Source organism: Aegilops tauschii, chromosome 2 (assembly GCF_002575655.3).
Source record: "Aegilops tauschii subsp. strangulata cultivar AL8/78 chromosome 2, Aet v6.0, whole genome shotgun sequence".
Classification (NCBI taxonomy): Eukaryota; Viridiplantae; Streptophyta; class Magnoliopsida; order Poales; family Poaceae; genus Aegilops; species Aegilops tauschii.
In genome coordinates this window covers 479,682,702-479,701,051 of record NC_053036.3, presented here as the reverse complement: position 1 = coordinate 479,701,051, position 18,350 = coordinate 479,682,702, and the positions used below count along the sequence as shown (strand labels likewise).

Sequence of the window (18,350 nt, the reverse complement as noted above, 5' to 3'; positions counted from 1 at the left end):
AGGGACCGTACCATGAAAACCCGAGGGAGGCCGAGGTCTGGCGTCTTGGCGGGGGTGTTGTATTTTGCACTTGTCTCCTCAGCTGGCGTCCTGGGAGGCGCAAACAGCAGAGCTAGAAAAGTCAATATCATGGAGATACACCGAACAGCAATATGATCATACAATTTGAAAATTTTAAAGCCTTATTTCAAATTCTGCATACTAAAGGCAACACATAAAGTAACTAAACTGTCCTTATTACTTAGCAAAGTGGGCCAGTTCGCTTCTATGATTAGACAACACAACCAGGATACTAGTATAGATCATTAATGACTTTTCTTTGTTCATTGATAAAATGTGGTAACACTACAAGTCAAATGCAAGAAAGATGTCTTGTATCAATGGCATTTAGTGAGAATCACTGGATACCACTAAAGATCATTATTGCCTTTTCTTTGTTAAGTTTGTGGACATCAAAAATTGTAGCCAAACAAAACTGTGATAATAAAATTGTAGTAAAGTCACGATCATGTAGAATCACCGAACATCCGTATGTATTCAGACAAAACTGTGATAATAAAATTGTTGTAAATTGAATCTTTTTGTAATCTCAAGCTTGGTGCTATTTTTCAAAGCCTGCTTTCAAATTCTTCATACTAAAGACAACACATAAATGAACTTGGCTCCTACGATAAGACAACACATCCAGGATACCAGTAAAGATCATTAGTGCCTTTTCTTTGTTCATTGATAAAATGTGGTAAGACTACAAGTCAACTGCCAGAAATATGTCTTGTAACAATGGCAGCAAATTATCATATTGATCATGTACATCAAAAAATAAATGGATATCAATCAGCTTAGCCAAGAACACTTATCTTCTTTGTGTCGTGAATAATCATTGCAAGACTGTCAGATTGAAGATCCACAGCAAACCCTTTCTGGTGCTGCTGAGTATTTGCATTTAGTGAGCATCACTGGTTTGCTTCGAGTGTCCTTTAGGTGTCCAGCATGAGTAGATAAAGACATGCTAAGACAGACTCACTCATTAAAATTAGTACAGAAAACAAATTATAGTTCATCATCAGTTTTAGTTGTCTTGGCTAAACATCAGTTAATTCAAATATTCTTCCCATCAAGCAATGATCGTTCATTAAATGGATCTTTTTGGTACCTTAGGTGAGTATGGGGAATTCAAAAAGTACGGCAGGTGAACATCAAACAGATGAGGACGTAACTACAGGTATGATGCAGTCCAACGTAAATTCGATCACATGCGATGCGTGCTTTTCTGACAGCGAAATGTGTTGCAGTCCTTAAGAAAGGGGTAATTGATGATGAGTACAACCCAAACACCATGCCCGTATCTGAACATTTTGACGATATTTACGCGACGGAACCAGGTATAATTCAGTGTGCATATTACTTATATGTGTTGCCTAACACAAAATTCTTACATGCACAAACTGTCGGCATTTTTTGTTGCAGTCCTTACGAGCGTTGAAAATGTTGAAGAATACAATGCAAGCATCATACCCATAGCCGATAATGTTGACGATACTTCCACAACAGAACTAGGTATGAGACTGTGTGAGTACTTCTTGGAATGTTGCCTACATCCTATGCCTCCTTTGATTCATTTGTCTTGTATTCATCAACATTACAACTCTACAGATGGTTCTAAATTGCTACGTATTGATGATGCTCATGATTCTTCGTTGTCCGCTCTGAGTAATATAACACTGAATTTTGGCACACCTTTAGCGCAACATGGAAATGGTACTGACTCAGACTATTTCATGTGACATGAGTAATAAAATTTATGGGTGTAATCCTTCATGTACAACCTAACGCAATTTGAGTTGATTTCTCATTTGTAGGGCAAGAACCTTTGAAATTCAGGATGCTTGAGTCTTTTGAAAACAATAAGCATAATACGACTAACCTACAGGCTGAAAATGAAGGTAGTCTCCAAGCATGCCTACCCACTTTCCGAACCGCCGTTTTTGGTATAGCATCGGTGAGGTTTACTCAGATTGACGAGATGACCAGTACGGGATTATTGTTTTATCCTTTTATTCACACTGCAGAGGACACAACTTGCGAGCAGAAGGCAATGGGATCTGTATTTTTTGAACGGAAGAAATCCGCTGATCAAGCTAGGGAACAGTTCAATGCACAGAAGCGCGCAGCTTATCGGAAGAAAAAAGATGAGGATATGGTCAGGTTACAAAAGGAGAATCAGCCTTCCCTTCCAAAGACTGGTAAGTAGTTTGGCATGATTTTTCTGACTACTCTTAGGATTACATAGATTATTATTTGAAAGGGCACGGTATGCGAAGAATTCGTTATAGTAACGTAACTATATATTGCTCCTTAAACTCTCATATATGTGGTACGTATGATAGACCATAGGGATCTTATCAACGCGTGGAGGCGGGCATCTTATCGCACAAACAAGTCAGATTGTTTTAAAAAACATCAAGAAGATGGGCATAATGTTCATCGCCGTTCTCTATGTACCATCGTGAAACAACCTTCATATGTGATTCCAGGTATATTGTTGGTACTTTCGCAATGTTGTGCGTTATATGTGTGTATTACATAAGTGTACTAGATCAGCTTCTATTTATCTTATTTTTACTCTCCGCATTTATGCCGGAATACAATAGGAGATGAACTGATGGGACAATGCAACAAAAACGGGTCGGATCATATGCTTGGGCAGCTAAACAAACACACACGAGATGATCTATGTCCCCTTCGTATTTCAAGTAAGTCTATTTTATCTTACATCCGTACATTCATATGTTTGTACGGCTCCTGCTAAACATTCCCATACGAGACGATATTCGTCCCGTAATTGATTCAATAACATCTGGTTCTGTCATTTAAGTTTATACTAACCAATCATTCCCATCGGATAACCCAGGTAGCTCGGACTATACATCAATCTCGCATAATGATGCGGGATATCCTCTTAGTGGTACGGACACTTCTGGTATGATTTCTGCGAATGATATACAAGGTAATATGATTGGACCTAATCCAATTTCATTTCATATCAAATTATGTTGTTTCCTTTGGTTTTTGAGAGAATGGCATGAATGTCACCAGTAAATGACTTGAACGCCAACAAAGAAAATACGCAAAAAACAGAAGAAGAACGCAAAAGAGACCGTAGAAATGATGCCCTAAGGAGAACTACAGATCGGCGGAAAAAAGATCTGTGACTCCAGGATGAAAATGCACAGACCCTTAATTTATCAGGTAAGCTTTAAAAGTTTTATTAATTATAGTCAGTACCGCGGTTAATGTCAAAACCTTTGAGATTGCAATATGTATTGATTACTTTGCTTAAGTAGACAACCCAACAAGCTTATTTTGGTATACATCATTCTCGCATGATGAGTCAACATTTCCTGCAACAGCTACTGTCACATCTTGACTCATTAATGACAATGATCTACAAGGTAAACAAATTGTGGGTACTGAAGTGTCAGTTGCTGAGTTGGTTATGTTTTGTTATCTAAAAATTGTGAGTGTCCTGATTGACTTCAGATTTAATCTTGAATGACACCCAAGAAACAAATCCAAAAACGGAGGAAGAACTCAAGAGAGACCGTAGAAACGCCATGCGGAGAGCTACATATCGAATGAAAAAAGATCGGCAACTCCAAGATGAAAATGCACATGCCATTAATTTATCAGGTGAGCTCTAAAAGTTATATTAATTATAATCAGTACCACTACTCTTGTCTTAACCAGTGACTTGGCGATATGTATTGACAACCTCTGTTAACAAGACAACCCATCTATCTCCAACTATACATCATTCTCGCATGATGAGTCAACATTTCCTGCTACAACTACGGTCACATCTGGTCTCATTAATGACAATGACCTAGAAGGTAATCATATTGTTGGGACTCCATGATCAATTAAGGGCCTGTGGATACATTATATTTTAAATTTTGCGAATGTCCTGAATGACACCAGACGTCATCTTGAATGACGCCCAAGAAACAAATCCAAAAACAGATGAAGAAATCAAGAGAGATCGTAGAAACGCCATGCGGAGAGCTTCTTATCGGAGGGACAAGGATAAGCTTCTCGAAGAGGGAAACAAACGTCCACTTTCATCATCAGGTAAAATATTACCTTGAGTTTCACCATGTCTGTTACATTTTTGTTGTTGCTCATAGCAAAATACTTTTTAGCGACCATCATGCTCGAAGCGTACAGTTTAACGGTTCATCTTAATGCACATTGTTTGTATTTACGTTAAATTAGAATATGTATGATGACACTGCCTCCATACGTCTTAATATCAAATAGTGTTAATTATTTTTGCAAGAAATTGTTCAACCAGCCCCCCCCCCTAATAGCTTGAGCTATACAGAAATATTGTAGGAGGAAGCAACATTTACCCCTTCAACATTAGACATGTCTGGTGTCAATCATGATAATGATCTTGCTAGGAGGAAACGTGATAATGAGCAGAAATGTAATTTAACAAACGAGCAAAGGGAGCAGATAAACGAACGTAGCCGAGCTTCTTATCAGAAGAAAAAGGAGGAAGTAATGATTGATGTGAGACAAAAACAGAATGAAAAAGTACGAGAGAAGCGGATGGAACGCCGGAAAAGCATGTCAGTAATTGAAAGGGGGGAGTCAAGTGCTCAAAGGAAGGCCAATTATGGCAGAAGGAAAAACACCCCGTGCAACGAATCCATCGCTATCCCCCATCCAGACCTGGGAAACTCAACCTATCAATGTCCGGCATTCACCTGCCACACATCACCCGTCTCTCGGGCCGTCGGAGATGATTCATCTGATGGCGACCCTCCGACGAACATGCCGAATTACACTGTCCGTACCGATGGTATGAATGTACTATTGTCACTTTTCTTATGCTAATTATAAGCAACCCTCTTGTAACATGATGAAGTCTACTGGCACATTCGCCACGACGACAATGCAGAATACATCGATGTATTCCTAGCGACATCATGGGCGATGAGCCGACAGGTCCCAATTTGATGGACGAGGAGTACTACATGTTTCGCAACCAAGGTATGGTCAACTCTGAACTAGCACGTCGTGTGGCTTTATTGTAGTTAGAATTATGTGCAGTTTTTATTTTGAACGTGATGTTTCAACAAATGCCCGTAGGATCCGATAATGACAGCATGGATGATGAGAGCGAAGCAACCATGACTGGTGGTAATCCTAGCGAGATTGATCCATTTGACTTTGTCTACTCAAACATTCCAGACAACACTCACATCCTGAAACTCGCCGCAAACTGTGAACACTGCAAGGCCAGAAAATTTGAGTCTGAGACTGACGGGTTCTGCTGTCGCAATGGCCAGATCGAACTTAAGCAACCGGAACCAGTCCCAGAGTTGATGAGGCTATGGTCCAGCATGGATGCAGATTCTAGACATTTTCGGGAGAACATATGGTTCTTCAACGGGCATTTTGCCTTCACAACCCTTGGCGTCGGCCTTGATGAAAACTACACAAACATGAAGTTTGGGGTGTACACATTCCGGGCACACGGCACCATCTACCACAATGTGCATTCGTTCGGGCCTAGCTCCCGTCCTGAACATCTGCAGTTGTACTTCTATGATGACGACCCAAACCTTAATCATCGTAAGGCGGCGACCAATCAATTAGACCAGGATGTCGTGAAGATGTTAGTAGACATACTCAAAGAAAACCCATACTCCCAGCAATTTAGGAGTTTGGGTGCACACAAGGACAACCTCGATGATTATAGGATAGACCTAAACACCGATAAGAGGCTTGACCAAAGAAGATATAATAGACCGCTGTCAACTGAGGTTGCTGCAATTTGGGTTGAGGGCAGTGACCTAGCCAAAAGGTTTGACAGGAGGATAACACTTTGTGGTAACAACAACGAAAGGCACAGTATACGTGTGACCTCCGGAGCATATGATCCGTTGTCTTATCCCCTATTCTATCCAAGGGGGAAGCTAGGTTGGCACCCAAAGCTACCTAAACGTAATGTTCCATGGGAGGTTGTACAACATCCTCAACTGGGCCATGATGATGAGGAGGATGCAGGTATGTCGTTTGTGTCCGATTTGGTTACAAATAATATATTATTTCTCAAAACTATCCTCATTTTCGTGGTACTCAATCATGTGCAGAGGGGAATAGCAGGTTATGCGTCTCCGTTAGAGACTACTACTGTTACATGCTGCAAACACGGCCTGCGATCTTCAATCCCATACTCTGTGGAGCACGCCTGCTGCAGCAATGGGCGGTCGACATGTACATCAAGATTGAGAGTTGTCGGTTGAGGTGGTACAGGAAGAACCAGACGCAGATTCGTGCCGACTTGTATAAAGGAGTTGTTGATGCGATCACATCGGGGGAGACGAGAGTAAGCGCTGTTGGCACCCGAATAGTTCTCCCTGGAACATACCCTGGTGGCGACCGCGACATGAAGAAGAGGCATATGGATGCCATGGCAATTGTCCATACATACGGGAAGCCTGACATCTTCTTGACCATGACTTGCAACCCTAAATGGGAAGAGATAACAAATGAGTTGCTTCCTGGTCAGACGGCGCAAGACCGACCTGATATTGTGGCTCGCGTGTTCTACGGCAAACTAGAGGCTATGAAATACATGTTGTTCAAGAAGCATATCCTGGGTGTTGTGGTCGCTTACGTTTACGTAGTAGAGTTCCAAAAGAGGGGCCTCCCCCATGCACATTTTCTGTTGATCATGGATTCAACATATAAGCTTGTCGTCCCGGAGCAGTATGACCGACTAATTTCCGCAGAGCTCCCAAACAAGCAGAAGTATCCGGAATTGCATGCATTGGTGGTAAAACATATGATGCAGGGACCCTGCGGTGCTCTCAACCCGAAGAATGTTTGCATGCAAGATAACGAATGCAAGTGCAGATACCCGCGCCCGTTCAATGAGAACACAGCACAAGGCAAGGACTCATACCCAGTTTATCGGCGTAGAGACGATGGAAGCTGTGCTAAGGTCCGAGGGAAAATGTTGGACAACAGATGGGTTGTGCCTTATAACCCTTACCTTCTGCGGATGTTCAATTGCCACATCAACGTTGAGGTCTGCTCTAGCATAAAGGCCGTCAAATATCTTTACAAGTACATTTACAAGGGCCATGATAAGGCTTCTTTCAGCATCGACCAGCCCGATGCCGATGGTAACATCGATGAGATCAAGAGATACGTTGACGCAAGGTGGGTCACCCCTCCGGAGGCTATGTGGAGGATATTTGGCTTCCCACTTTGCGCCAATTACCCGCCTGTCTTGCAGTTGCCTCTTCATCTCCCAAATATGCACAGGGTTGCATTCAATGCGCAGGCTGACTTGAAGAATGTTGTCGCCTCCGAAAATGCTTCAAAATCCATGTTAACGGAGTATTTCAAGGCTAACCAGGAACACCCTCGGGCTAGGCATATATTGTACAAGGATTTTCCTGGAAGCTTCACGTGGCAGAAGAAAAAGAAGTTTTGGAAGCCTAGGGTCGAGCGTTTTCAAATAGGTCGCATCGTGTCTGCCAATCCTGCCGAGGGGGAGCAATACTACCTGCGTGTGTTGCTAAACCATGTTACGGGCAAAACATCCTTCGACGACTTGCTCACCGTGGACGGCGTGCTATGTGGGAGCTTTAGAGATGCTGCTGAAAGGTTGGGACTCATCGAGGCAGACAACACGCTCGACGACTGTCTTACTGAGGCTGAGCAGTGGGCAATGCCATGTTCTCTTAGGAGGCTCTTCGCAACCATCTTGGTGCACTGCGAGCCAGGCGCCATGCGCGGTTTATGGGATAGGCACCTCGAGCCTATGTCAGATGACTATTGTCGAACACGCACGTCCCCGAACGAGGTGGAGCAGATGGTGTTGCTTGACATTAGGGGTATGTTGTAGTCCATGGGTAAAGACATTGTTGATTTCGCTCTTCCAAGCATCGATGATGCGTTTGACCCAACCGAGGGCGAGGCAAGAGAGGTCATCGAGGAATCAACTGTTGAGTTTGACGTGGATGACACTAAATTGGCATCTTCCCTGAACATGGAGCAGAGGGCCGCATACGACGAGATACTAGCGGCTGTTGAACGCGGTGATGGGGGTGTATTCTTTGTTGATGGCCCTGGAGGTACAGGAAAGACCTTCCTATACAGGGCGATGCTTGCCAAGGTGAGGAGCGATGGCAAGATTGGTATCGCTACCGCGACGTCGGGCGTCGCCGCTTCTATCATGCCTGGCGGCAGGACTGCCCACTCGAGGTTCAAGATCCCATTGAGTTGCGATGATGGAGCCTCGTGTAGCTTCACCAAGCTGAGTGGGACCGCCAAGCTACTAAGGATGGCCTCATTGATAATATGGGACGAGGCCAGCATGACGGTGCTTCCGGTTGTCAGAAGGGGGTCGCGGGGCCAGATAATTGATGCAACCCTCTGAAGTTCTCATCTATGGAAGGGTATGCAGCAGCTTCGGCTCATCACCAACATGAGGGCTCATAATGACACGTGGTTTGCAGATTACTTGCTAAGGGTCGGCAATGGCACTGAGGAAGTCGACGATCAAGGCAACATACTACTCCCTGAAGACATTTGTCTGCCGTCTACAGGCGAGGTTAACGACCTGGAGAAGCTTATTGACCACGTGTTTCCGAGTCTAGATGACAACATGTCTGATTCGAATTACATGACATCTCGCGCAATCCTTTCCACGACAAACGACAATGTCGACAAGATAAAAATCCGCATGATAGAGCGTTTTCATGGAGATGAAGTAATCTACCATAGCTTTGACAGTGCGGAGGACGACCCATATGGCTACTACGCTCAGGAGTTTCTGAATGGATTGACTCCTAACGGTCTTCCTCCGCATGCACTCAAGCTAAAGCTGAACTGCCCTGTCATACTTCTAAGGAACATTGATCCAGCTAATGGACTGTGTAACGGCACTAGGCTTGTTGTTAGAGGTTTTGAGAGGAACGCCATTGATGCAGAAATCGTGATTGGACAACACGCTGGCAGGAGGGTCTTCCTTCCTCGAATACCTCTCTGCCCATCTGAAAAAGACATGTTTCCGTTCAAGTTTAAAAGGAAGCAATTTCCTATAAGGATTAGCTTTGCTATGACCATTAACAAGGCTCAAGGGCAGACCATCCCGATTGTTGGTGTCTACCTACCCAATCACGTGTTCTCTCATGGTCAGCTCTATGTTGCTCTGTCTCGAGCCACCGTGAAAAGAAATATAAAGATACTCATTCAGAAGGAGAAGCCGAAGGAGAAGGCAAACAAGCAAAAGGACAATCCAAAGAAGCGAAAAAGACCGACCGTGTCCTTACGACGTCGATCAAGAACATCGTCTACAAGGAAGTCCTTACAGGCTGAATTCCGATCTTAATAGACCGGCAGGTTTTGTAATGACAGAGCATTTACTCTTGCGATGGTCAAGATTTGCTGTAATTCATTTTTTTACATATATCTTTTTATTTGGTATTTTGATAGTTGGAGGTATACTCCATTTAGTTGAGCTACTAACTGCATTTCAATAATCATCCGTCACATTGGCACCATCATCGTTGTTATAGGTTTTCTACTATCGCAATGTTTTTGGGAATGTACATGTCACACAGCGTAGTATTTCATGTGTAATATGTGATTCAGATATAATGATTGGCCTGATAAATATCTGGAACATGCAATGAAACTCTTGTATTACGGCAAGTTATCATATCCGTTGTTATTATTTTGGTATTTTGATAGTATGCTTGAATGTAAAATTATTGGCATCCTTATTATCCCTGTATTATTCTGATAGGTCGGAACTATCAGATTATTATTGGTCTGAATTATAAGACCAACACACGCAGAAGGGGAGCTATGATTATTAAGCTACTATAGTGCTCCATAGTACATGTGAGTGCCCGTGCGTCAAATAATCTCGCTGCCAACTAAATCTCATCTGGTGCCCACACATGATCATGCATACAACTGGAAGATACAAATACAGACTTTCGTAGCTATCTTCAAGTACTTTCAGATTCATGGTGGTTTGTTATGCAGGTGATGCCCTGCCTGAGCACCTTAGGCTTTACCAGCAAGACCAGGCTACGGGCAGGTCATATAATTTCAGACATTCAACATTCTCCATGTATGCTATGCAAATGGTGATGTTGTGTGATGCACGGATGCTGGGGCGTGTTAGCAGGTCGGCGGGGCAAAGGCATTCTAACTGATGGTTGATAGGAAACCCGCCCGTAGTATAGTTTAAGACTCAGTTTTTCCACCTTCTAATTCTGGTAATTCAATTCATAGGTTACTAACTTTGCTTTAACTAACAGCCGGCATAGTGCCATCTATGAATATATGAACAAAACAAACTGGTAGTCTTTTAGTTGCCCTAATTCTCCTTGTGAAATGCTTTCTGAATGTCGACGGTTGTGTAGCTTTTCAAGACATATTTCGCATATGTACTCCTAATAAATAGTAAAATGCTAGCCTGCGTACTTGCGAATAAGTTTAAATGCCCGTGCGACTCAGGAGAATGTGACAATGCACATGTCTGATCGCTGAAGTGTGCAATCTTTGGAAAAAAGTTAGACTACTTGTAGTTTCACGCATCTAAACTAATTATTTAACAGTTCAGAGCAAGTTTCATATATTTTTCTTGCATTGGTTCATTTACCTTCACGCATTTTCTGCGGATCTAAGAGAGCTCGGACCTAAAAATTTGTACAAGGATGCATTAATCTAGGACCTGGCGAGGATGGGTTCAGCGAGCAAGCATCCTTTCATGGATTTCTGGTCCATGAGAACTTGTTTTCGGCTGATATCGAGCATACTGTGTTGTGGTGCCGTAGCGGGACAACAAGGATTCGACTTAGAAGGAAAGCAGCGTCAGGAGGCTGTCAGTGGCGAGATGGTGCATTTTCTGAGACCATTGTTTCCATCATGCTAATTCTTAATCGCTTCAATAAAGTCTCTTCAATATTACTATATTTTCTGTTTCAAGGAGGAAGCCTATCATTCTGGTTTCATTTTCTGCATATTTGCTATGTTCATGTTATCTATTCTCTTCCCCACAATCCGGGATATTATTGTACTTCTTATTTGTTGTTACCACCGCTTGTGATCTATAAATGGGTTAAGCATATTTGATCTTATTAGGAGTTTAAGAAATAAAATGGAAAAGGAAATTACTATATATATTGACATTTTTAGAGCGAGTGAAAAAATTAGTGCAGATAAATATTGATAGTTATGGAATTTCCTAAGGTGGTTCATATGACCATACCTGGAATATTAAGAGTTTAACAAAAGAGGACACTAAACCACCAAGCGTAGATGAATGAGGTGACAACGAGTAGCCCTAAGAAACAAAGAAAAACATGCCCAGAGAGAATCAGTACTCAGGTATATTGCAGTGCCAACTAAATTGGCATTACTAATACATCTACTTTTCGAGGTTTTGACATTGTATAAATACTCGATGTGTGTGCCGGAAAGCTATAGTGATATTGTGTAAAAGGCAAGAGAAATAACATCCATATTGCACAAAATGATCCATTAGTCATAACTTTAACCAGTACTTTTGAATGCGAAGTTGCAACACACGGGCCTTCCAAAGTCGATGCCATTAGCAAGAAACTGTTAAAAGGATGAATATTAAGTTTTTGTCCTACTATTTATCTTCTGCATGTTTAAAACATAACAAAACCGGAAAAGGAAATAACTTAATTTTAATATCGGCAGACTTATTAGTATATATATCCATAATAAAAGAAGCCAAAATCCCCATATAATATCCTGAAACAAATAATATATTATCGGCAGACTTAGTATTTATTACGGCAGGTGATCATATCCGGTGTTTATATAATGGCATGTTCGGTGTTTTTCCTTGTAAAGTACTACTGGGTTGATCACGCCGAATCACAACTTTCCTTCCAATACGTTATAGTATCCAATCTCCCGGTGTGGCCTACCATACGTTCATTGGGTTTCCCAGTTTGGCCATTAATTTTCCCTTAATCGGATTTGCTTATAAGGAAAGTTAAATCCTGCTTGTTTCGGTCGGGAAAGGGAGACGTATATAATAGATATATAATCCGGCGTTTATTTATTTGCCCAGTGCAGTAAGGAATAAAAATAATTGCTTGTCCGTTTATTAGCAAGGTTTTGTAATGGAAAAATGCAAAGATGGAAGGATAAGGGGCACCTTCCAATCCATACAACATGCTAATGCCTCACCGACCTGGTGCCGGACAATTCCCCTCCGGCACTCATATATATGGTCTGGCTGTGAGTCCACCATTGTCCAATGCCCCCTCGCTCGCTCATCCTAGTGCTAAGACGACTTTCTGCCCGCGGTAATGGCTGCAATGCCGATTTTTGATGGAGTGGACGACGCAGGCGAGTACATCTACAACTACGTCATGGTTTCCTCGGACGAGGAGGAACTAGAGTTTGTTCTGGCAGCCCTAAACTCCATCTATACTTTATTTGCACTTGTTAGCTGCAGATCACTACCAGTATAGTTTGCATTATCGGCTTCTTATTTTAAACCCGAGTAAAAATCTGTTCTTTCACCTAACCATGGCGATTAGTTGGTCACGTTCATAAGTTGTTGCATGCATGTACTGGTTAGGATCATGCTATCCTTTCTAGGTCCATAAGGTTCTTAAGATCTAACGCAGTGGTTGCAAAAAACTGGCCATGCGCTAATATTATCCTTTTACATTACGCCATGATAGTACCATCCATAGCACGTTATTTTAAACTACAAATTTTCTTTGAACGGTAGTATATTGCAACGGGTCCTGGTGCATGATACATGTACCATCTACAGATTTTTTCATAACTGTAATACTACAGAAATACATTACAACCTAACATGTCATAATAGATTTGGTTATCTTAAGAAATAGTACTTCTCTCCTCAAATGACAGTACAACTCCAATTAGAAGATACATACATTTCAGACCTTACTAAAGTTTTGAAAAAATGTACTATTGTTTGCCCACACATTGAAGTACTACATTTTTTTGATACCCTTATTTCTCTAACAGCTTTGCTATCATGCCGGTTTGTTTGCAGCACAATATGGATAAGGAGCCCTCGTCCATTCTTGATCGAGTTAAGTCTACGGACTATCCAAGACACCATGCGAGGTGATACATGGGTCAATCCGAGCTGCTTCGATCTTGCAGTGCGTAAGCTTACTAGCGACGCGATACAGAGGAACGCAGGAACAGACTTTGTTGGCTCCACGCATATGTTTGATTTGCAATTCCATCGCCTAGCACGGGTGCTGAGTCAGGCTAGCTTAGGCCAAGCTGAACGCACCAACTTGTTGATTAACACTGTTATTGTACGGCCTTTGCCGAAATACAACGTGCTCATGACCCCGTCCATTGTAAGGATTATCATTCTAAAAAATTGGTGTGTATACTACCTGTTCACCATTAACTTTGTATACCTATTGCAGTACCTATTGCCATTGTATTTGGTGGATTCCTCCTACGGCCTCCTTGCAGTTAATATTGAAAATAGGAGGACTCTCCTGATTGATCATTCCAATGAGTCATTCCTAGGCTCAGAGGACTTTCATGACAAGGAACTTAAGAAGGAAGCCCTGATAGTTTTGCAAGAATTTGGCAGTGTATTGCAACAGGGGAGGCCTGGTTTGAATCCCCAACTCGTGGATTGGCCACAAGATCATACCTATATTACAGCCCCGCGGTAATAGTTTAAATTGGTCATACATATTATAGCCACATTGATATAGGTTCTAACATATGGAGTTTTTTGGTCACGGCCTGGACTCTGGATTCAAAGTCCTACAGGAGATGGCTCACCAAGATGATACTCTCGGGCATAACATGTCCAGGACTTCGGTACATGCATATATAACAAGTTTCTGTCTTCCATAGCTTTGTTAATTATAAATTTATGTTCTTCCTATCACATAGGTCTGTTGTGCAATTCATTTTTCAGCGATTTATTAAATTTTTATTTATGTTTTTCAGGATTCAATACAGCTCAGAAAGCACTTACTGGTCCAGATGCTGATGATCAAAGGCAATGAAGCAGCTGGAAACATCCCAGCTGAAATTACAGCGTCCTTGAGGTTTTTGGACGAATGACTATGGACTGATGCATATTCAAATGTCGCAAATATAATAAGCTAATAGAACTTTGTTAGGGATCAAAATGAGATTTATCCTTTTGGCAATATGAATAATATATTGGATTATATATATGTAGGGAATAAACGGTTTGATGGCACCCTCTAGCTTCGTATTCGCTTCAACGTTGTCTGCTTGTTTTGGTTCTATCTATATATTTTGGCTTCTATGTATATTTTGTACTATAATACCCGTGCCGTCAGGAGCAAGTTTGTTGCTCCAGGTGAACCGGAGGCATTTTGTAATGGACCATGGCAGGTTCAGCCGGCAAGTGATGTTTTCAGTCATGCCTCACATCATATACTAACTCGTATCGTGTAGCTCCATCCATACACGCACTGCTATACGATACGAGGTTTACTTTGTCGGCAATCGTCACATGCCAGCTATGGGATAGCCAAATTAAAAACATGCTGGATATAAGGCACGTACCTTCAATTGCCTTTGATCTTCAAGTTCGCACATGATCCACATTTCTCTGTCATGGTCATGATGTTTCTGATAACCAGCTGATTATATTGTATGTGTTCCTGAATAGAGTAACCAAAATAAGTCCCCGCCAAAGTGTTTTCTTATTGAGTACATAAAGTACTAGACGGTGCCAGCATTTTCCGGCAAACAGTATACGTTACCAACATTTTCTGATTTGAGGGGGGGGGGTAGGAAGAAAAATATTATTAAGCTACTCTAATGGAGTCACATCTTGTTCAAATATAATATAATTGAAAAAAGAATGTGTTGTATGTATGAACTTTCTCTAAACAGAATAGCCATATATACCTACCTATGACGTTAAATAACAATAAAATAAAGGAGGCACTAATGACTGATTCAGAGGACGAAAAAATAGGTATATGCATCTCAATAGGTATCTCTACTCCTAATGTCTTAGTTGGTAGTCTCCGTTCCGGGTTTATTTTCGTCCCATCATTTTCGTCCGGTTTTTTTCGTAGGTTTTTTTTCGTCGTTTTTTTTTCGTCTGGTTTTCTTTCCTATCTCAGGCCGCACGTAAGAAAACAGTCAACGAGGCTCATCAGATCTCGATCTGCTTCATCTCTCAAACGACGCCCCAGCCCCAAGAGGAGCCGCCGTCGCCGGGGAATGAGAGGAGCCGTCGCCGCCAGGTCACCGCTGCCCTCGCACTCGCATCCATACCTTCGCCGCCTCCCTCGCGCTTGCGGATCCCTGGAATGCCGCCGATCCGAGACGAGCCGCCACCGCCGAGGAACGAGACGAGCCACCGCCTTCATTGCGGACCTAGGCTAGGGTTCCATACGCCGCCGCCGGTGTCTCGCCCCCTCACCACTCCTTCGCGGGCGCCACCCAACCACCACCGCCCTCTCCATGCACCCGCACACACTCACCCAACTCTCTCTCCGCCGCCGCCATCTAGATCTCGGCTGGTTGATTCCGACGGCGCGCATCACACTCCTCATGTGCTCGCCTCGCGCCGCTGCGTCCACCCATCCGGCTGGATTCGCCGCTCCCCGGTGGCAAGGGCTTCAGTCGCCTCCAACTCCGGTGACTCCGGCGGTTCATCTCCGACGCCTACCCAGCCCCCGCATGCAGCTCTGTCTCCTGGATGAATTTGTCCTGCTCGAGGACGACCAGTTCTTCCTCAACCTCCAAGGACGCCCGCCATCGTCGAGCCTCCCTCCGTGGGATGCCATGGAGATGAAACTCCCCTCGACCAGGGTAGGTACCAATCCCTCCTCCCCTACCCTTGTCTTCTTCTTCATCTCCAACATCTGATGTCTGCTTGTATTGTGTCAAGGAATTCAAGGGCATGTGGGAGAGAGAGGAGGTCCATGGAGAAGATGCTCTGCTCCAACCCTCCCTGCCTCCTACTACAAGATGTCTTTTTTGTGTGTGCTTGTATTGCAGCAGCCATGTGCGTATCAAAAAAAGGGTCCAGTTTGCAGCAGTCACATGATGTGGACATGTTTTTTCATCACAATTGGATTTTTGGATTTACTAGGCTAATTGGTGGTGGTTGTTGTTGTTGTTTTAGCAGCAGCAGCAGGCCGAGTGACGGTGGTGGCTGTGTGCAGGCCATGGAGGCGATGATGAGCACGAGGGGAAGGCTGCTGCTTCAACCCCGTTAAGGTCTGCTGCTTCGAATTGTCCCAGATCGGTTGATTTCTTCTTGCTTTCCCGTTAAGGATTTCTCCTTGATGTTTATATTATTGGATTGCCTGTATATTTTGTAACCCGTGGAGTTAGTATGACCTGCCTGGCAACCTGTATTTTACTGGAGAAAATGTTGAACAGTAGGCTTGTTATTTTGAATGCTTGCGGCAAAGGGATGGGCTTGCACCTTTTATGTTCTAGACTAGGCATGCTAATGAAAACATTCCCGTACATGTAGGTCATGTGCATATAAACTCCAGTCCGCCTCGTTCGTAATGCTTTGCCTGATTCAGTTATGGATTACCCTTTCCGTTTATAAGTTGATGTACTTTATTGAATTGGTTTCTTAGTAACCAACCATGTTGGATTCTGCTGTTGTGTGGAGAAAGTTTGATTGAAATTTAACCACGCATAGATTTCACCTTTATCGCCCTTTCATTCAGTACATTCTGATCATTGCAATTTGGAATGATAACCAGGTTCCGTAAGAAGCACAATAAAGTCGGTATGAAGGCTATGAGAGGATGGGAAATACAGATATTGAGAGGGCTGGAATATCTTCAGAGTCAGGAACCATCCATTATTCATAGGGATTTAAGGTGTGACAACATATTCATAAACGGTCATGATGGACAAGTGAAGATTGGCGACTTTGGTCTGGCGACATTTTTGCATCAACGGAAAACGAGAAGTATCAAAGGTGTGTGGAATTGTGTTTTTCTCACAGCTACAGATGTGTGAAATATATACATATATTCTGTTTATTGTAGATCTACTCTTAATGATACGACACACTCACAACGTACTTTGTCTTAGAAATAACATTTTTAGGAAGGCTTGTACTAACAAGAGTTGTGTCATCAAAATGCAGGCACATTAGAGTTTATGGCACCAGAACTCTTCACTGGGAATTACAACGAGTTGGTGGATATATATTCATTTGGGATGTGCATGCTTGAAATGGTGACATGTGAATAACCATACAGTGAATGCGAAGGCAAGCCATGGATATACAAGAAAATTTGTGAAGTAAGTGCTTTGGGGTCCACAAAGTACCCATCCTTTTTGAAAGATTATCTATCAAACAACAACTGATTTTTTTTCCAATGCTTTTTTATATAGGGTATAAAACCAGCTGTGCTTTCAGAGGTTTCATAGAAATCTGTTTGGCTCCGGCAGCTGAAAGACTTTGTGCAAGTGAGCTCTTGAAGAACTGTTTCCTCCAGAAAGACAAGCCTATCCCAGCGCCTCCTATTTCAGTCTCCCTGGTCTCGAGTGTGACTAAAGATGGGCGGCAGTCTGCCAGTTTCATGCTATGGAAGGGTGAATTCTCACTAAAAGGAGACATGCATGTCACCGACCATGTTAATTTATCGCTAAGATTTCCTGATCCCAGTGGTAAGTAGAGCACCCAAGAAACCTCTTTTCGACGAACTTGACACTTCATCCTACACTGACACGTCAAATTGTTTGAGGTTGTTTTAAGAATGTCGAGTTCCCATTCGATGTGGACCAAGATACCAGCCTTTCTGTGGCTCTGGAAATGGTCGACACTTTTGGACGGTGGCGGCGGCGGTGACAGAGGCTATGGCTCGATAGCGAGACGAGTCTGTTGAGAATAGCCAGCGACCGGTTCTTTTCTTTCGCTTGCTCTGTTTTAAAAAAAAGAAGAAGACAAGGGTTCCTTTTTTTATACAGAGAATTTACCATAGTATTGGAAATACTTTGGTTTTGATAATACAGTTTTTAGTGCTAACCAAACAGGTCACTGTAAATAAAACCATGGTAAGTAAAAAAACTGCAGTATTCTAAGAATACTTAAAAAAATACTTTGCTATCAAACAGGGCCTCAAAGTAATTAAAACCATGGTAATCCTAAAAACTGTAGTATTTCCAGAATACTTAGAAAATATAGAGCTATCAAACAGGGCCTGAATCATCAATTGGAGGTGGTAGTATGAGATTTAAAAAATCTGACGGTGTAGGAGATATCTAACTACATGGCAATGTTCGATGGA

General features: G+C 42.6%; 2 protein-coding genes and 1 pseudogene across 2 annotated transcripts; all 3 read left to right on the top strand.

The window, feature by feature from the left end:
* Positions 1-1,258: 1,258 nt before the first annotated feature.
* Positions 1,259-7,927, top strand: LOC109764361 (uncharacterized). The gene is made up of 7 exons (XM_020323200.3): positions 1,259-1,382; positions 1,468-1,557; positions 1,654-1,758; positions 1,860-1,943; positions 2,070-2,243; positions 5,155-6,075; positions 6,162-7,927. The coding sequence occupies exons 1-7, from the start codon at positions 1,259-1,261 to the stop codon at positions 7,925-7,927; spliced, it is 3,264 nt and encodes a 1,087-aa protein (XP_020178789.3).
* Positions 7,928-8,482: 555 nt separating this feature from the next.
* Positions 8,483-9,415, top strand: LOC109764363 (uncharacterized). Its single transcript, XM_073507254.1, has one exon. The coding sequence runs from the start codon at positions 8,483-8,485 to the stop codon at positions 9,413-9,415; it is 933 nt and encodes a 310-aa protein (XP_073363355.1).
* Positions 9,416-15,275: 5,860 nt separating this feature from the next.
* On the top strand, positions 15,276-18,130 carry LOC109764344 (probable serine/threonine-protein kinase WNK9; annotated as a pseudogene).
* Positions 18,131-18,350: the final 220 nt, after the last annotated feature.